Here is a 21,434-nt window from a genome sequence, read left to right on the forward strand (position 1 = left end):
AACCTCTTGGTACCTCACGATACGATACGATTTGCGATACAAAGCTCATGATAACGATGATCTGACGATATGGCGATACGACGATTATCGATACATTGGTCAGGAAATAATTCTAGGCTATTTTACAAACCACTAATAAAAAGAAAAACAAGCTTCTGCTGTGAATTGGAATGAGTTTATCACTAGTAGACGTCCAATCCATTTGAACTGGGAGGGTGGCAGTGAATGATCATTCGTTCATTTGCTGCCATCCCTCCCACTTCAAACGGATTGAACATCTTTGGCTGTCAGTGGCAGCCAATGCCAGGCAATTTTGGGCCATTTAAGATCATTTACCTGTTGATTTTGGGGTACTTTATGGGTCACTTCCTGTTTGAGTTACAGAACAGGAAGTGACCTGGGAATCACCCAAATAAATAGGCAGTGACTCAAACTCAACAGGCAATTACCTGTAAATGCCATAAAATGAACCGCAAGTGACCTGTAAATGCCCTGAAAATCCGACACGATGACTGTGAATGCTCTGGTTTCGAATGAACGAACGTTCATAGTCTAAATGGATGGGCGTCGAGCACCATCAATGAAGCCTTAGTGTTAACTGAGACACAGAGGCGTAGCAAGGGTCCCCGGGGTCCCCAGGCAACAGGCAACATGGGGCCCTTCGAGCGTGTGCAAGTAACCGGGACAGTTGGACTTGGAGCAATAGCATATTTAATAAAAGTAAAATAACGCCTCCGGTCTCATAGAGCTCATAGAACTAAAGTAACATAGTACATTCACCGCTGTCTTGCTTTGTTTTCTCCTCTTCTGCTTTTTTTTTCTTTCTTTTTCGCTTCCAGAAGGGTAACTTCTCTTCATTTTGGATATATGCCAATTAAAAAAAGCCAAATCGCCGCTCACTCTCACTCTGAGTCACGTGAGGGGGGGCGGGGTATAGCGTGAGTCAAGGGGCCCCTTCAGGGAATTCAAACACAAGGCTTTCACTGGCACTGTCGCACTTGTCGCTGCGACAATGCAGTAAAGCTACCTGTGCTAAATCTGTTGGCCCACTGGGGGCCCCTGCTGGCTGGGGGCCCTAGGCAATTGCCTGGTTTGCCTAACGGGACGTGGCACCTCTGCAATTTGTTCCTTTTTATTTTTTTTTTACATTGACACCATTTTAAAACGATATCTCGATTCTTGGCAGGAGCATATCGATAACCTTTTGGGATACAAAATATCATGATATATCACCATTTCGATATTTTGTCTCACCCCTAGCTCCTAGCAATAATGGTGAGTACAGCATCTTATTATTATTATTATTTTTTTTTTCATTTTTATGTATTTTAGTTCTTATATACGAATTATTATGACGTATATTTCGACTTTAATGGTCTGACGTTGCAAGCGATGGAATGGATCTCATTCGTAACACGAGGACTCCAACCTCGTGTTACGAATGAGATGTACAACCAACATTTTTTGCATTAGTTAAAGATATCTTTTTGCTTTATCTCAAAAATTGCTTTGTTTACAGTTTTGAATTCAAAAGATGGAAGGCTTTAAAACAAAAAAAAAGTGGGAATTACTTCAAAACAAGTCTTTATGTATAATCCTGAATTAAATAGAAAATATTATTCAGTATAGTTAACCTCCTCCTTTTCTTTTTTTGTTTTAATTTTCCAGCATAGAATAAGAGCGTAGAGTGAGGTGGACCAATTAAAATGCCACCCTCTCTCTCTCTCTTTCTCTCTCTCTCTCAGCACTCTTCATTAGTCTCACCCCATGAGTTCATCTGGTGACAAAAAAAATTGTCACACAGCCTTCCTGGTTTCACACACGCACACACACCTTTATTTCCTCCATTAAAAATGATTCACAGGGAGGCAGCCAGCGGATGACATTTCTCAAAATGAAGGATGATGCCAGTCAAAAAGTGCCATCACTGATGCGAGCGTGCTGCTCTCATGTTTTTTCTAATTTGTGCCTTTCTCCCGCCTGTCATCAAGGAGGTGTCCCATCCTCATTTTCCTCCTCACTCACCCCCCCCCCCCCCCCCCCCCCCCCCCGCCACCCCGCCAACTCATTGATCACTATCTGCGGCCTCTTTATATTCTCCTCCTCACTCTTTTGCTCTCGACTCGCTCTACGGACTAAAGCATTTAGATGAGGCCTTAAAGGAGGGTCTTGGCTGTGGTGAAAAGCAATGTCACCTAGCATTCCTCTTCCCTGAATGCTTCGCTATGAGTAATTTATTGAGATTTTAGTGGAAAGTAAACTAGAGATGGACTGCCCAGGATGTGGAAAGAAATGTCATTCTTGTTTATGTTCAGAGGCGCTGTGCCTTGTAGAACTAAAAGTGTTCATACATTCACCCATTTACTTGAGACCACAGGTGCATGGACCTTCTTAAAAAAATATATATATATTTATATTGAACAAAATACTGCTAACCTGGCACACCAGATTGATTGTTCCATACATCCGCTACGAATGTATTACACACATAAATCTGGGAATTGAGACCTTTTTCATGGGAGGAACCTTAAAAAAAAATATACGGCTGCTGATTGGACAATGGGTCTTCTTGTCACACTCATCTTCGACCAATCCACATTAAACCACAGTATGACATATTAGTCAAGGGGAAACGCAAAAACATCGTTTACCATCCGTTTTTAACTCATTCACCCCCAGCCATTTTCACCGATGCAACCCCCTTCGCTCCCGGCAGTTTTACTGGATTTTGACTGATTTTGCAAGGCCCACAGAAAATTCTATTCTATTGCTATATAAACATGGAACCCACCAAAGGAAAAATTAGACTCTCTTCTTTCAGCAGGAAAAAAAAGTAAAGTTCATATATTTTTCCATTCTTTAGATATCAGCATTACAAAAATAGCTTAGTTTGAGCCATTTTCCAATTTCTGATGAAAAAAACAGAGAAATTGCACTTTTTGTGAAAGCATACATTTCAAACATAACTTTGACTTTAACACAGCTATTTTTTGCTTTAGTTACATCCCAAACATCTGAATAATGTTTTACTTTTACAAAATAACATGAACAAGACAAATAGAGCTTTTGATTGCAAAGTAAAAATTTATTTGCACATAACTAAGTGACAGATGACACTGTTGTGGCCACGACAGCCGGATAAACTTTTCCCTCATCGCCGCCTGTCTCATAAAGATGGATTTTTTTGAGTCTCTGCGGGGTCTGCTCGGCGAGCAGCACGGACTCAACGGCATCGTCCGCTGCACTGGTGGTCCCGGTCGTTCTGCTCGGTTGTCCAGCACCTGACATCCCGGGCGTACCTCTAGGTTGTTCTGCTCCGTCGTCCGCCTCCTGGACGTCTATTCGGTCATCTTCCGCTGGCGCCCCGGCCGTGCGGCCCGGCCGTTCGTTGCAGTTGAATCGGGTTGCGGGTCTTACTATATGCGCTACTGCCCTCTAGTGGCCAGTTTTATTGCTTTAAAATGGATTTTCAGCTTTGTACTTTGGAGCTAAATTGAAACAGAACCCAGAGATATCTCTTGTTAAAAAAAAAAAAACACACCCAAAAAAAAAACTGTAAAATACGTATAAATACGTCTTTGGCACACTGAAACAATTACAAATAGAACTTATTTATGTGTTTTTGGGAGCAAATGAGTTAATTAGGTGTATTTTTGACAAAACCGCGGAGATTGACGTATCTATAAGAACTGATTTGTGTTTCACAATTATATTCAAGCAGATGGTCGCTTCCTGGTCATGGCTACAGCTCCCGCCTCTTTCTTCTGATTGGCTCAGTCATCAGATTGCCACGAATTGGTTAGACACTTGAGGTTGTCAAGACTGACGAACAGTGTTGTTAATAATGGCGTAAGAGTATAACGTCGTTACTAACGGGGTTATTTTTTTCAGTAGTGAGTAATCTAATTAATTTTCTCATCTTTGCAACGCTGTTACCGTTACTGAGGATGTACAGGCGTGCGCTTCTATTCGTTCCTACGTTGGTTGAATGACGCGAGAAAAGAGACATGGACTCACGGAGACGAGGGAGCAGGGTGGGAGTGGGGAGGAGGGTACGAAGTTGTGACGCCGTTGTAAACGTGATGTTAGGTGGCTCCAATAATACCTGAATGTAGCCGATAGCCTACAAACTACGCCTACATCAGTGTTTTGCAACCGGTGATCAGTGGGGCAAGTAAGTATTTAGTCAACCACTAAATGTGCAAGTTCTACCACTTGAGAATATTAGAGAGGCCTGTAATTGTCAACATGGGTAAACCTCAACCATGAGAGACAGAATGAGGAAAAAAAAAAACAGAAAATCACATTGTTTGATTTTTTAAGAATTTATTTGCAAATCATGGTGGAAAATAAGTATTTTCTCAATAAGTTTATCTCATTACTTTGTTATGCACCCTTTGTTGGCAATAACGGAGGCCAAACGTTTACTGTAACTCTTCACAAGCTTTTCACACGCTGTTGCTAGTATTTTGGCCCATTCCTCCATGCAGATCTCCTCTAAAGCAGTGATGTTTTGGGGCTGTCGTTGGGCAACACAGACTTTCAACTCCCTCCACAGATTTTCTATGGGGTTGAGTTCTGGAGACTGGCTAGGCCACTCCAGGACCTTGAAATGCTTTTTGCGAAGCCACTCCTTTGTTGCCCTGGCTGTGTGTTTGGGATCATTGTCATGCTAGAGACCCTGCCACGTCTCATCTTCAATGCCTTTGCTGATGGAAGGAGATTTTCACTCAAAATCTCTTGATACATGGTCTCATTCATTCTTTCCTTTACACTGATCAGTCGTCCTGGTCCCTTTGCAGGAAAACAGCCCCAAAGCATGATGTTTCCACCCCGATGCTTCACAGTGGGTATGGTGTTCTTCGGATGCAATTCAGTATTCTTTCTCCTCCAAACACGAGAACCTGTGTTTCTACCAAAAAGTTCTATTTTGGTTTCATCTGACCATAACACATTCTCCCAATCCTCTTCTGGATCATCCAAATGCCCTCTAGCGAGCTGCAGACGGGCCTGGACGTGTATTGGCTTCAACAGGGGGACACGTCTGAAAGTGCAGGATTTGAGTCCCTGGCGGCGCATTGTGTTACTGATAGTAGCCTTTGTTACTGTGGTCCCAGATCTCTGTAGGTCATTCACTAGGTCCCCCCGTGTGGTTCTGGGATTTTTGCTCACTGTTCTTGTTATCATTTAGACGCCACGGGGTGAGATCTTGCATGGAGCCCCAGATCGAGGGAGATTATCAGTGGTCTTGTATATCTTCCATTTTCTAATAATTGCTTAATTAGTTAATTTCTTTACACCAAGCGTTTTACCAAATGCAGATTAAGTCTTCCCAGCCTGGTGCAGGTCTACAATTTTGTGTCTGGTGACCTTCGACAGCTCTTTGGTCTTGCTCATAGTGGAGTTTGGAGTCTGACTGACTGAGGTTGTGGACATGTGTCTTTTATACCGATAATGAGTTAAAACAGGTGACATTAATACAGGTAACGAGTGGAGCCTCGTTAGACCACGTTAGAAGAATTTAGACCTCTTTGACAGCTAGAAATCTTGCTTATTTGTCAGTGACCAAATACTTATTTTCCACTCTAATTTAGAAATAAATTCTTTAAAAATCAAACATTGTGATTTTCTGCTTTTTTTCCACATTCTGTCTCTCATGGTTGAGGTGTACCCATGTTGACAATTACAGGCCTCTCTAATCTTTTCAAGTAGGAGAACTTGCACAATTGGTGGCTGACTAAATACTTATTTGCCCCACTGTAAGTACTATTGTCCAAAATACTATGACTAAGACGAAATTTAAAAGCACTGCCAAAAACAACACTGCTTTGGAGTGATTTTCCTTGGGCCGCAGCAAGGTCTATCTTGGGGTGCCGTGCAGCAAAATCTCTATTAGAACACAGTGCTGTTGTGGGTTCGGTTGTAAGAAAGTGTACATTTATTTAATATTTAGTTGGTATCATTTGTGGCCTGGTGAATAAGTGGAGGAGGCCTTACAGTCCAGAGGTTTTTGGTTTGCCTTGCTTTTGGTGAATTTACATTTTGGTAGTATGTTTTTTCACTGTGAACCAGCCACATTCGAGGAAGCATTAGCAGACCCCCTGCAAACGAGGATGTGATCTATTGACACTATCTTTGAGATCTATCAGCCGATTGACCTATTGGGGACCTCCAAACAGTAAATAAAACATGGATAATTGATGAGTACACTCCGGTTTGTTTCAGTTCAAAGTGCGACTGAATTATTTCATACAAAAAGTTCAATTTGTCCTCATGTTCACTTTGGTTCTTACTGTGACTTCAAATTGAAAGTTAAAGAAAAGGCTTTGTACAATATGGTAATAGTCTCTCTTCAGTCAAGGTTTTGGCTCAGCGGTCTGCTATTTATTGCACATTCCTACTTAGAGTTAATCTTTAGAGCTAATTAATATGATGCATATTTGCCACTTCAGTCTTTGGAATTGAGCTGACTTCATATCCATTTGTCACTCAGCCAAAGCCATAGCAGAGTTGGAAAAGGGTGAGAAAATGCTATTAAAAGCGTCTCAAAGGTATTTTTCATTCAAGTTCAGACTTATTTCATAGTGGAATGTGTCATATGCTTAATGGAGATGGTGGAACCATCTCCATGTGATGAGATGTCAGATAAGTGAAGAAAATAAAGTACTTTTCCACTGTCATGGTCACAAGCCTAGTGCAACAGAGGACACTTGTTATTTTTTGGGGTATTTGTGATTTACCATAAACTAAAAAAGAACCAGAGGTTGCGCTAGACTTTTTCGTTGTCTGTCATTTTGACTGACAGTGTCATAAAAATCCGGTCATAATCTATTTTTACCCGTCACTTACATTTTTAAAATGATAATAATGACATATTCAATAGTATTTAGTTTTCATTCATTTTTAATTAATATTCTGTCCGAACAAGCTTAACAAGAGGCAAACAGACAGCGGAGTGCACCAATCAGCGACGGGCAGACGTGCCGTTAGCAAAGCGACGAGGGCAGGACGAGGGACTTGCGCGCGGAAGTAAACATACGAGAAGAACGGAGTTTATTCAACATGGCTAGCGCGAGACAGACTGTTGTCAGTGATTCGTGTCGATGTGTTTTAGCTCATTTAAAACTGAATTTACCGCGGATTGAAAAATATTCTCGGCTCTCCCGTTCGCCATCCGTGTTGTTCTAGAGACGACTTTCGGCGCGCAAGAGTGACGTTGCTCGTGAAGAACACGTCACGCAAATAAAGAAATCTGATTTGTCGATTGATTTTGTACCTACTCGAGAGGCTGTGTCCCAGACTTGTCTCTCAGTGTTTGAAAAATACAGGGAGAACAGTCTGGCCGTGCTAGGCAAACACTCAGTTGCCTTGACATTTTTCCGAGTAAGGCCAACGACGTAATGCATCAAGAGAGACAATAGCTAATTAATATGCTCACTCGCCGCCACCCTGTGGTCTGGGGTGTGAATTGCAACCTGTCAAAATGACGGATGGACTTCAGTTTTTTCCGTCACCGTTTTAAAAAACCGGTCAACGACGGAAAATATTCGGTTAACGCGACCCCTGAAAAGAACACAAGATTTAAAATCCACATTTTTTTTTTCACGACGAAAAATTCCCAATTCAAAAGTCCTCACAAATACCTGCAAAACATGAGTAAATGTAAAGTATGCATTGGCTCCCAGTCAAAGCGCAATGGAGAAAGAGAGCAGCAAGAGCTACGAGAAGACTGGCATCAACTCTCTCATCAAATAGAGATGCCTGACCCACTTAAGTTTGCTGGTCTGGTGTTCATATTACACGCATAGCTACACAAACAGGCGCGCGCACTTGACAATCTATAGCAAGAATTAAATCTCATGGACAGTGCCGTTTTTCATGAAAAAAAAAAACATTAAGCCACAAACCACTTAAGAAGGCTGAACACCAGAAAAAAACATTACCCTTTTCTTACTGCTATTTTCATAAGCCCGCCTGAGCCATTATCCTAGGAGCTACAGATATTCATGGTGCAAATTTGTCATGCTGATATGATGTTGTTTCTGAATGAGCAGATGAGTAAAACTGAAAAAGGTTGCACAGTGACATCTACAACATTTATGAAGTGCTTTTCTGGTAAGAAGCACATAAGAATAGATACTGAATCCACAATCTAGAGGAACAAGTCACATAAACAAATCATGAATGGATCTAAATGTTGTTCAAATAAAAACTAGGACGTTTTAACCACGCTAGTACTCCTCCACACATCCAGCACATTGTGATTTCAAAGCCAAGTGCCAACAGTTTTTCTGCATATCAACAACCAAGCACAACTCTTACATTGTCAGTCTTGTAACCTATAACAAAATCTTAAAAGCTTGAATTAAGGCAACTGGAGTAGTCTTGTTTGGTGACGACATTTTGCCTTTAATTTGAAGGGCTTCTTCGCTTCTAATTTTCAGGTGTAGATACCCTCTATTTAAGCCTCAGCAGGTGTGTTCTTATGCGGGGTCAACAATAAGGTGTTGAGTTGTTAGTGTGGTGACTTGGGGTCAATAACAGGGTGTTGATAGGACTGAAAAATGGGAGCCAATAGGCTTATTCACCATTGTGTCATGTACTCTAGTAGAGGGTTGGCTAAAGATATTTTTTCATTTTTTTAATGAAAAGAAATTACACACTTCTTTAAAAGTGAAACATCTTCAAAAAACTTTTGCCTTGATACTACCATAACCAAGATGACTGACAATCTTACATTTACTCGGGTTGGTTTTGAGTCTGTGCTCCTTGACTGATCCATTGACAATGATAGAGGCCCAGTCCATTTTGACTGAATGGGCGAATGAGTTAAAAATATCTGAAATGAAACACTTAGGCTAGGTTCATACCGCAGGTCTTAATGCACAATTCCGATTTTTTGTCATATCTGTTTTTTAGGCCTGCCCGTTCAGACTGCCTTTGTCCATTGAGCCTGTTCAAGTATCACGCATGCGCACTAATTCGTAGTTCAAGACGCGCTGAGCAACTGACCCGCATGTGCAGGAGCATCATAACAAATGACTAAACATGATGCACACACACACACAAACAGACAGTTTGCCTCGACTCCCGGCGAAGTAAGCAATCTTGAAATATTGCTCATCTGGAGCAGAGAGTAAACCGAGCATTCTCAGGCTTATCCTCAACCCATTTTATTTTTTATGACTGTTGTCAAGCCCGCTCCTTCCCCAAAAGCGATGTTCAAACTAGGAGCTAACGCTAGCTGCACCGCTACCGTAGCGCCCTGTCTCTCTTGCTCTTTTCTGACGTAATTGCTGCATGATTTCAGATTTGGGAGACTTGACAGTTCAGACAGACGCTACATTCTGGAAAAATGTGGCCCCGATTGGATTTAAACAACACACGAAAGTCACCCAGATCGGATTTGAAATGGTCCACTTCTATGTGACTTGTCACGTTCAGACCGTCAAGTTAATGCCTTACTGAGATCGGAAAACACGAAAAAATCAGATTCTTGCTTTCTCTTTCTTAAGTCATCAGAAGGCCACAAAGACAATAAAACTACGTAGTCATATTTTCTCCTGATAAAGTATTAATAAATTTGACAAATCTGTAGACATTTGTGACCTAGCATAGCAAAATGTGTCAGAGGTTGGACAGATTCCGAGGTATAAGGCAAAAATGTTACATAAGGTGAAAATTTTCCAAATTGAATTGTTCTCATTAAAAGTTACATAAACACATCTTATTTATTCAAAGTTCCAATGTCATGAAATAAACTATGAAGTGTGCAAAGGTGGCATATTGTAAACGGAGCACCACCAAGACAATAGAAATGATCTTAAAAAAACAAAAAGAAAAAGGAAAAAAACAATAATATCCTTACTGTTTTCGGAATTATACGGCGGAAAACACTCAGCTGACTTGAATTTCCGCTCTGAGACCCCCAATATGGCCAAATTTCAAAATTGTCCTATATGCATGTGTGATACATCATTGGAGAGCCTGAAATGTCATATTCTGGGGGAAGAAAAATTTCAACAGGAGGGCATTTTTAAAAGAAAAACAAGTTCTGGAGGTGAGAGCACGCAAGAGCAGAATTACAGACGCCATGACTTTAACGAATTTTAATGGCGTCCTTACCTTGTTTCGATCCAAAAATTCAATGTAGCATGTATCACTGAGTGTCAAGACACAGCTGTGAATGGCCACAGCTGGATTTTGGGGGGATTTTTATGGGTGAAACATGGTAATATAACAAGGGTTGCGACACAGAAATCGCAGACTTCAAGGAGTGGTCGAGATGTTCTTTTTCATATATTTACCCTTTTAAAAGTTTTTATTTTTTTTAATTTTCTTTGTTTGGATCGATTATTTATCATCTAACATATCAGGGAAAATGCGAAAGTAACAAAAATACAATCAAGCGATAGTTATGAGGCAGATATCCGTGACTTTTTTACAGACACCAATTTTTTCATTCTGACGTAATTTGTTTAAAAGTTTAAAATATTCGAGTGAATAATTTTTTTAAGTCGTTTTTTTTTTTTTTTTTTTGAAACGAAATATTGGACATCGAATAATGATTCTAAGCTAAAAATGACAGACATTTTGAATAATAAATATAATTACTTGCCTTCTTTTTATGGCTGGGTTGAAACCAAAGCGGTTGCGCGGCGTCTGTAAAAGGGGGTTTCCAGGGTAAAAGGGACAAATTAAAAATAGTTCGGGGGCTTAATGGACCATGAATCTGCTATGGCAGCATAAAGACAAAGATTGTTCTATCAAACACAATGGTTCTTTTGGCTTAGAATACAGAAGTTTATTTTATAGAGGGTTGCAAGAGCAGAAACTGCTTTTTCAGTCTTGTCTGTGTTTTCCGCCATACACAGGAGGAACTCTGAACTTTTAGGTCCGATGACCAATGAGTAAATTGGAATATGCGAATAATAACTAATAAACCAAATTAAGTTTACACATGAATTATACAATTAAATCATTATACTCTATAATATACAAAATACAGAGAAATCGGTTGGGATCATTTCACTAAAAAATAGTCACCTCTGCTGTCATGAACTTACAGTATTAGCTGAATCTAAGATTTGTTTTATGTTGCGCTAAATGTGGTGACATGAATAGAAAAACCCCAAGTTTGGAGAAGAAAGAATGACAGAATGAGGATACGCTATTGAGGTGGATGACAAGCCAGCTGTCCAGATGTTGATCCCCCTAACCAACCCCATCTGTTTAAACCCCAACATTTCGCTGGCACATCTTGCTGCGCTTATGACACACACAAACGCGTAGGCACACACACTAACAAAGCAAACTGGCATTACTTCAGACACTGGCAGTGCAATGCAGCTGTGGGATTGGGCACGGAGAGCAGGGGTATCGCTAAGCGCTAATCCTCGTGTGTGTTTACCTTCGTCACGAGAATTGTCAATATATGTTGCGTACTCACCCCCACCTCACACACCTCCGCCTAGTACTCCCGCTAAGCCAAATGCAGCCTTCTCTCTTCCACCGTTTTATCGCCACGCTCAGCATCCAGGAGACAGATTGGCCCGGTATTGCTTCAAGGCCTTAGCTCAATGAGATCGGCTGCCATTACTGTCAGAAAAAAAAAGCAAAAAAAAAAAAAAAAAAAAAAAAAAAAACAGATGGGGAAGACTTGATTGTTTCTCTGAGAATCTCCAAATGTGATTCTGTCTTTGGGATACGACTATTTAATTGCTAGGTGCAACTCATACTCTTCCCCCAGGCCTCCTCAGAATGATCATCAGTTCTTTCCTTGAAAAAAAAAAAACCCAAAACTATCAAATGTTACTGTTTGAAGGCAGCAAAGACCTACAATTTGCCTGACACATTTTCTTTTGCGATGATAACACATCTTTTTGAACTTTTAGTATGAATATTTTACTGATTCTGTTAAGGTTTTTCCACATCTAAGGCAGTACACTCCTGAACATGATATACAGCGGGACATCGAAAGTCAAAATATTTCCTTGAAGTTGTAAACTTTATAGTCCAAAAAATGTTCATAAGAAATGATAACACCATATCTCAGGGGACTTTATCTTAGTCAGTCGGGATTATTCTATATAATTAATACCATGTGTTATTTGTGTTCCCTTTCTCGACTAGATAAGAAGGAAAAAGTTAATATTTTCTTTTTTCTATTCCACAAAAAATATTATTACATTATTCAATACAGTAAAACTGCGCTAAAATGATTGCTTATTGACCACTTGGTTCACACACTGTAAATAGCATACCAATGTGTGGGATATGCTAAAATCATAAACCATTGATGTGTCCATTTTCTTTCCTTTATCTGAGGTCAGTTCTCAGCCACTTCATCCAGCCTTTCTGGGTGGGGAAACCACAAGGTGTTCCCAGGCCATGAGACATAGTAAGTCTGGCCTGGGTCGTCCCAGTGGGATATACCCGTTACGCCTCACCAAAGATGAGTCCAAAAACCATCCTTGCCCGAGCCACCTCATCTGTCATACAGTGTAAATCTGATTATCTTTGTACTTGTATACAGTGGTATGAAAAAGTACCTGAACCTTTTGGAATTTCTCACATTTCTGCATAAAATCACCATCAAATGTGAGCTGATCTTTGTCAGACTCACACAGATGAAAAAACAGTGTCTGGTTTAACTAAAACCACCCAAACATTTATAGGTTTTCATATTTTAATGAGGATATTATGCAAACAATGACAGAAGGGGGAAAATAATTAAGTGAACCATCACATTTAAATACTTTGTGGCTCCCCCTTTGGTAGCAATAACTTCAACCAGACGCTTTCTTTAGCTGCAGATCAGTCTGGCACAACGATCAGGACTAATCTTGGCCCATTCTTCTCTACAAAACTGCTGTAGTTCAGTCAGATTCCTGGGATGTCTGGCACGAATCGCTGTCTTTAGGTCATGCCACAGCATCTCAATGGGATTCAAGTCTGGACTTTGATTAGGCCATTCCAGAACGTATATTTTTCTGAAGTTGATTTACTTCTGTGTTTTGGATCATTGTCTTGTTGCAGCATCCATCCTTTTTTTAGATTCAACTGTCTGACAGACAGCCTCGGTTTTTCCCGCAAAACATCCTGATAAACTTTTGAATTCATTCTTCCATTAATGACTACAAGTTTCCCAGGCCCTGAGGCAGCAATACAGCCCCAAATCATGATGCTCCATCCACCATGATTCACGGTGGGGATGAGGTGTTAATATCAGTGAGCTGTTCCATTTTTCCTCCTCACATGATGTTGTGTGTTACTCCCAAACATTTCAACTTTGGTTTCATCAGTCCACACAATATTTTTGCCAAACTTCTATGGAGTGTCCAAGTGCCTTTTTGCAAACATTAAACGAGCAACAATGTTTTTGTTTTGTTTTGTTTTCTTTTAGACAACAGTGGCTTCCTCCTTGGAGTCCTCCCATGAACACCATTCTTAGCCATAGTTTTACATATGGTTGATGTGTGCACAGATATATTGGACTGTGCCAGTAATTTCTGTAAGTCTTTAGCAGACACTCTAGGGTAGTTTTTTACCTCTCTGAGTATTCTGCGCTAAACCTTTGGCGTCATCTTTGGTGGACGGCTACTCCTTGGGAGAAAAGCAACAGTGCCAAACTCCCTCCATTTGCCGAGAACTTCTCTGACTGTTGATTGATGAACATCCAGACTTCTAGAGATGGTTTTGTATCCTTTCCCAGCTTCATACAAATCAACAATCCTTGATGGCAGGTATTCAGACAGCTCTTCTGACCGAACTATGATGCATATCAGACATTGCTTCTCATCAAGACAATTCTTAACAGGAGTGTGTTTTATAGTGGGCAGGGCAGCTTTAAACCGCTCATCAGTGATTGGGCACACACCTGCACACACCAGACTTAAATTGTTTGGTAAAAATTGGTTTCAATTGCTCTTAAAGTCTCCTAAGGCAAAGGGTTTACTTACCTTTTTAACCCCTTTTGTCATTGTTTGACACTGTTTTTACATCTGTGTGATTTTGACAAAGATCAGATCACATTTGCTGGGGATTTTATGCAGAAATGTGTGAAATTCCAAAACGTTCAGATACTTTTTCATACCACTGTATGTGCAAATATCCTGCTACTTATAATAAGACATCAGAGCGGGGTGGGGTGGGTGCGTGGGGGGGGGGGGGGGGTAGGCCCACCTGGTGTCCGAAAAGTGTCATTGCATGTAATTGACTTTCCTATAATATATAAAAGTTGTCAAGCAAGAAAACAAACAACAAAAATGAATGAAATGAACAAAAAAAAAAAAAGATATTTTTCTAATGGTTCAAAATGATTTTTCGAACAGATCATGTGACTAGCACCTTAGACGATCATTTGCTTTCCATATCATCATCAAACAAAAAAAAAAACAAAACAAAAATGGGGAGGGCAATTTTATTTTTTATAAAGGATTTTTTTTCTTTGATTTAAAATATTTTTTTATGATTGATGCAACATTTTGGGGATTGAATGATTTAGACACAAATGCCTTACCTATAATATGGCCCAAACACAAAAAGGATTGCAAAAATCAAAGAAAACGTTTTTTAATGTAATTTTAATTTTTTAATTTAAGTTCTCAAATGCAAATTTTTGAGTCTCAAATATTTTTTGAAAAAAAAAAAAAAACCTTTATTCTATTATTAAAATGTTTCTTTTTTTGATTAAACTGATTTTTCTTTTGAAAATATATATATTTTTTGTATATAGCAACTTATTTTTTGATTGATTAATAATGACACAAATGTCATAGCCAAAATGTGGTCCAAACACAAAACCATATTACTTCAATCAAAAAAGTTGCTTCAATCAAAAAATTAACTTCAATAAAAAAAACAACAACATGCAAATAAAAATAGCTTTTAAATACATTTTTATAATTTCAAATTTATTTTTGCATTCAAACACATTTTTTTTTTTTTTTTATTGAAGTGACTTTTTTAAAATATTGTATTTTGATTGTAGCAACTTTTTTTTTTGATTGAAGCAACTTTTTTTTGACCGAATAATAAAGACACAAATCTACCTCCATATGGCTCCGCCCAGGTGATACAATTTTTGACTGAGGTAACTACATTGGCACGACACTGGCGGGTGTACCATATTCAATGGATATGATCTTCGTGAAAAGTATAGCTGTCCTGCCAGCAGCCTGATTTTGAATTCCCCTCAAGAATGATGGGAAACAAAAAAATGCTCATGTTCAACTTATTATTATAAATATTCTTGAAAGTTAATTTTATTGCTGACACTGCGTTTCGGGGTCATCAACATGTTTTGCCACCCCTTCCCCAAAAGTCAAACTCCACCTATGCATCAGAGTTGTCTCTTTGCAACTTTTTCATCATGACTGAGTGATTCAGAAGAGGACACTAAATGGGCATTATAGTGATATTGACCAGAAAGTGTGCTGATGACTATAGAAAGGCAAGTTGTATTATTCTAGCGTGGCATAGCAGAAGAATAAAATGTCAAGTCAGCTGTATTTTGTGTTAATCTGAACAAACTCATCTCCCAGGCACACACAGTATTACTGCCAACACATGGCAATTATTTTTCACTCATTCTCTGACGTTGACGGCAATCAACGCCAAATTATTTTAAATGGTAGGTCTGGGATTGAAAACTTACGTCACCAAGTGTCTGCTACATGTTCAAAAACTCATTTGGGTGGACAGGTAAAAACAGCGTTAAGCTAGTCTTTTGGTTGATATCGCAAGGGGAAAAAAATCTCTGTGTGTTTGTTCATGCCTTAACACATCAAATTCAGTTGTTTTTTTTTATATTCTTTCTCCTTTTGTATGTTATCGTGGAATATAAATGAGGTGTCTACATCAATACAGCACACAATCGGACAAACTCCCACGCCAGCACTCTTTCTTCTCAACATGTGTGTTAATAATGCATTTTGACCAAGCGCATCGATGAAAGTATATTGAGTTAAAATGCAAAGTTAATTTAATTTAAAGTGTTTGGATGTGTGCGTGTGTTTGAGTGTGTATGAGGCTGTGATGTAGAGGATGTCATCACAGTGGAGACAAGGGATCAGATTAGCTCGGTGCACATCTGTCAGCATGCAGCCTTCTTCAACACCATTAGATTAGTGCTAATGAAGATACTGCGCCTGCCTATTTGTATATACACACACACACACGCATGACTCACACACACATTCAGAAGTAACCCATGCTTGCAAGTGCCTCCTCGTTTTCACATCAGATGCTCATCCCATAAATCAGAAAAGGTTCCTAGGGATCGATTAAAAGCGGCCCGGCAAACATTTTTAATAGAGACGTGGCGCTGAGCCCAACAAAACGACCCCGCAGCCTGAAATACGCACGGAATAATAAAAGTTTCATAAAAAATATTTATGGGCACAAACAGCAAGAAGTGCAATGATAGCAAGAAGAAGGGCTGGGAGAGAACAGACAGAGTTAGAGAGAGAGAGAGAAAGAAGGGGAGTGAGTGATATATTCTCAGTGCTGCTTCAGCCTTCCTTTTAAATTACAACAAGTACGTCTCCTGAGAATGTGACATTTGAGCAAGAGATGGAGAGATGGAGTTAGAGACGAGCATGGGAGAGGGAAGGCTGCAGGTTCTCTAAAGTGGGGGGAAAAAAGAGGGTGCGACAATGGAGGGATGGGTGGGACTGATGCAGGTTCACTTGGTAACGCCTGGATGGAAGTAGTGATAGGAGTGTGTGAAGGTGTGTGTGCGTGAGTGTGTTTGTTGGGTTGGGGTTATTAGCCGATCCTCTAGAGGCCTTCAATGCATTGACCTTCATTAACTCGTGTTACTGCCTGTGCGTGCGTGCGCATGTGTGAGTAATGCTCTTGGTTAACACTCATTACAGTCTTTGTTTAAAGGCCAGTAAACTAATGAAGTCATTAAAAAATTGAGGAAAATCCTGATTTGAGAGTTAACACCTGACACTGAGGTGTATTTAAGGACACGAGAAAATGGAATACACGGATTTTATTTTACTGCATCTGTTCCTTGTATTGTGTCTAACTAAAACTAATCTGATCTACAGGCGCTTCTGGATACCCAAAGACAGTTGCGTGCGCAGATATCCAACTTTACCTTCAACCTGGGATTTTCTGGCAAATTCTATCACACAGGTGAGTAATAGTTGTTGTAGAAAGACTGACAAACTAAAAGCAAAATAAAATGAACAGTACAGTGATCCCTCGCTGCTTCGTGCTCCAAACTTCGTGCCCTCAATCCATCGCAGATTTTTTTTTACAATTAAAAAAAAAAAAAATTAGTAAATACTGATAAGCTGTCCCGAACCAATCGTGCTGTCTGTCTCACGCTCTACCCCTCAATCCCTCTTCCTGCTCTTTGTTTGTTAGAGAGTGAACTGGAGTCGCTTATTAAAGTAAACGATGATTGACAGACGGTTAAGCTTTGATCTTGCCAGAGACTTGACCTTCAAAGCGTCAATCATCGTTTAACTTGTTAAACAGTTGCTGTGGCAACTCATTGTGTGTAAGTGAGCAGCTGGAGTGGATTTGAGTGGACACTCAATGAGGTATTATTAAAGAAAAGCATTTTTTTTTTTTTTTTTTTTTTTTACTTTTTTAAAATAGATTGGACGTGAACTTTTTTCCATGTTTAAAAATAATTCTGTGGTACAGTAACATGTTTAAAACTTATCATAATTATGAAAGTGCTTAAAAAACATTATTAAAATATATATGGCGGAAAACACTTAGGTGACTTGAAGTTCCGCTCCGAGACCCCCAATTTAGCCAACTTTCAAAATTGTCCGATATCCATATGTGATACATCATTGGAAAGCTTAAAATCTCAATTTTCTGGGGAAAGAAAAATTTTGTACAGGAGGGCATTTTTAAAATATATATATATATATATATATATTTATATATATATATATATATATTTTTTTTTTAAACAGCAAAACCCTATCTGGAGGTGAGAGCACGCGAGAGGAGAATTACAGACGCCATGACTTTAACAAGATATTATCGCGTTCTTACCTTGTTTCATTCCAAAAACTCCATGTAGCATGTATCACTGAGTGTGAAGACACAGCTGTGAATGGCCACATCTGGATTTTTGGGGGATTTTATGGGTGAAACATGGTAATATAACAAGGGTCGCGATGCAGAAATCGCAGACATCAAGGAGTGGTCGAGATGTTGTTTTTCATATGTTTACCCTTTTAAACATTTTTTTCCCTATTTTTTTTGTTTGGATCGATTATTTATCATCTAACATACCGGAGAAACTGCGACAATAACCCAAAAAAAAATACAAATAAGCGATAGCTATGAGGTACATATCCGTGACTTTTTTACAGACACCATTTTTTTCATTGTGACATTAATTACCTTCGTTTTATGGCTGGGTTGAAACAAAAACGGTTGTGCGACGTCTGTAAATGGGGGTTTTCAGGGTAAAACGGACAAATTAAAAATAGTTTGAGGGCTTAATGCGCCATGAATCGGCTATGGCAGCATATAGACATATTGTTCAATCAAAAACAACAGTTGTTTTGTCTTAAAATACAGCAGTTTCTTTTAAAGAGGAGTGCAAGTACAGAAACTGCTTTTTCAGTCTTGTCTGTGTTTTCCGCCGTATACAGATAATTTTTTTTTTTTTTAATTATAGTTTGGGGAAAAGAGTAAAAAAAAAAAAAAAAAAGTTTTATACGTATCTCTGTTCAATGATCGATCTGAATAAATACATTGAACAAAACAAAAAAAAATGGGGCGCGCTACTTCGTGGTTTTTCACTTATCGCGATGGGTTCTGGTCCCCATTAACTGCGTAAAACGAGGGATCACTGTATTCTGTAATACAATGTCATTGGCTATACTGCACTTTTCTGTTTCAGACTGAGAGTTGAGGTGCTATTTTTGTTGTCCCCAAAATACAGGGTAACCCTCAAAAAGCCCGAGAACGTTTGATGGAAGAAAAAAATATTTATTCACAGTAATTGAAACCTTAAATCACGCCATATAAGAAACAATTATGCAATTTTCATATTTTTCAAAATTGCGTCCTTAAAAAGGTGTCCTCTTGTACGAATGCATTCTTGAAACCTGCTGTGGACCACTGTTGAAAAAAAAAAATAATAATAATAATTTTTGAAGTGCAGACATGAGCAAGGGGCAGCACTGCAAGGCCTTGAGGAAGTAACCACTCTGCAACTTTAGCAACCATAAAGAAATGAAACAGGATCCCAGCTAAGATTTTTCAGCGGTCCATGAGGAATCTCAAACGTAGATTTCAAGTATCCATTCGTACAGGATAACGCCATTTAAAAACCATAATTTTAAGAGAAAAAAAAGGAAATGTCATTATTTTTTCTTAAATGGCATATTGTAAAAGGATCCACAGATAGAAAGACTTGTAGCGCTTGAAAGATAAATGTTATTATGAGTTAAAATTGATATTGAAACCCCTCTTTATGTTTTAATATTTATACAATTTGTAAAATTAGTTTAACTAGTAGGTTGCCATTGTTGTTGACGAAGCAGAGCGGTGATGTCACATGGTTATGGTGCCGGGCTTACAGAGTATGATTCTAGCGCCATAAACATGTCATCTGTTCAACCCTTTCAATTTGAACCCGAGAGGAACATTAATGAGCATGACAGCTCTGTCGATATTTCACAAAACGAGCAGCAAAAGCAAAATGAACAGGAAAGACGGGATGAGACGAAATTTGAGTAGAGAAAAAAAGTGTTCTGCCAAAACGTGCTACAGCAGTGAAACGTCTACAAGAGGCGAATTTGACACCCAAAGTACTACCGTCGCGCTTTAAGCTTGTTTTGTATATATGCATGGAGACAGAACATACTGAAGATGCCTTAAGAAAATACTTAAACGTAGTAATATCAAATAAGGGTGGTTTAACTATGCTACATGACTAATGTGGTCAACAGATCAACAATCTGCTTTAAAGCTATGACAAGAAAACACAATGCTTAAAAGTATGAGAGAGAAACACGTGCGAAAAGTATTTTGACGCAATAAAAAGGTAATAAAAACACAAATAGTAAGTAATCTCCTTTTTTAACCGATGTGCGCATCTGTTTGACGTCTCGCCACGTAGAAGGAATTGCAGAAACCTGGTAGTGTTCGTCTAGTGACAGTTACAAGTTACGTCATCACCCCCAACGTCCATTGCGTGCATAAAACATGGCGCCCTTCGTAGGTCAAAACATGCACTAAATATTATAGTTTTTAAATCAATGGCAGTATTTTATGTGTTTTTAATAACATAGTTTAGTCAAAGAACAATTGGGTCACCCTGTATTCACAACCTACCCCTGACTTAAGAAACCTTCATTTCAGGTTTTTGCATCCTAGAGTTGTTTGAGTGGGCTTTTATGACACTTACAGTGGTATGAAAAAGTATCTGAACCTTTTGGAGTTTCTCACATTTCTGCATAAAATCCCCATCAAATGTGATCTGATCATTGTCAAAATCACACAGATGTAAAAACAGTGTCTGCTTTAACTGAAACCACCCAAACATTAATAGGATTTTATATTCTAATGAGGATATCATGCAAACAATGACAGAAGGAGAAAAAATAGTAAGTGCACCCTCTGCCTTAGGAGACATAAAGAGCAATTGAAACCATTTTTTACCAAACAATTTAAGTCAGGTGCGTGCCCAATCACTGATGAGTGGTTTAAAGCTTCCCTGCCCACTATAAAACCTGGTAAGAATTGTCATGATGAGAAACATTGTCTGATGTGCATCATGGCTCAGTCAAAAGAGCTGTCTGAAGACCTGTGATCAAGGATTGTTGATTTGTATAAAGCTGGGAAAGGATATGAAACCATCTCTAAAAGTCTGGATGTTCATCAATCGACAGTCAGAGAAGTTGTCTACAAATGGAGACAGTTTGGTACTGTTGCTTCTCAGCGCAGAATAGTCAGAGCGGTAAAAAATAACCCTGAGTGTCTGCTAAAGACTTTCAGAAATCCCTGGCACAGCCCAATATCTCTGTGCACACATCAATTTTATGTAAAACTATGGCCAAGAATGGTGTTCATGGGAGGACACCACAGAGAAAGCCATTGCACACTGCCACAAAATATTATTTGTGATGTTCACTGACTTATTTTCCCCCTTCTGTCATTTTTGCATACTATCCTGATTAAAATATGAAAATCTAGAAACGTTTAGGTGGTTTTAGTTAAAGCAGTTTTTTGATCTGTTTGATTTTGACAAAGATTAGATCACATTTGATGTTGATTTTATGCAGAAATGTGAGAAATTCCAGAAAGGGAAGATACTTTTTCATACCACTGTATATAGCTGGATTTCAATCCCTAAATTGAAAGAAACGATGTTGAAAAATTGAGCATGCAGGACTACTTCAGGTGTCTTTTAATACAGTCTTCCCTGCTCAATGGACTTG

General features: G+C 39.0%; 1 protein-coding gene across 2 annotated transcripts in view; it reads left to right on the plus strand.

The window, feature by feature from the left end:
• Positions 1-21,434, plus strand: part of ndst3 (N-deacetylase/N-sulfotransferase (heparan glucosaminyl) 3) — a 136,625-nt gene that overhangs the window by 20,350 nt on the left and 94,841 nt on the right. For both annotated transcript variants that reach the window (XM_057842613.1, XM_057842614.1), the window contains exon 3: positions 17,061-17,148. In XM_057842613.1, coding sequence (XP_057698596.1) covers positions 17,061-17,148 — 88 coding nt within the window. The remainder of the gene's footprint in view (positions 1-17,060; positions 17,149-21,434) is intronic.

The sequence above is a fragment of the Corythoichthys intestinalis genome, chromosome 8, assembly GCF_030265065.1.
Source record: "Corythoichthys intestinalis isolate RoL2023-P3 chromosome 8, ASM3026506v1, whole genome shotgun sequence".
NCBI classification, from domain to species: Eukaryota; Metazoa; Chordata; class Actinopteri; order Syngnathiformes; family Syngnathidae; genus Corythoichthys; species Corythoichthys intestinalis.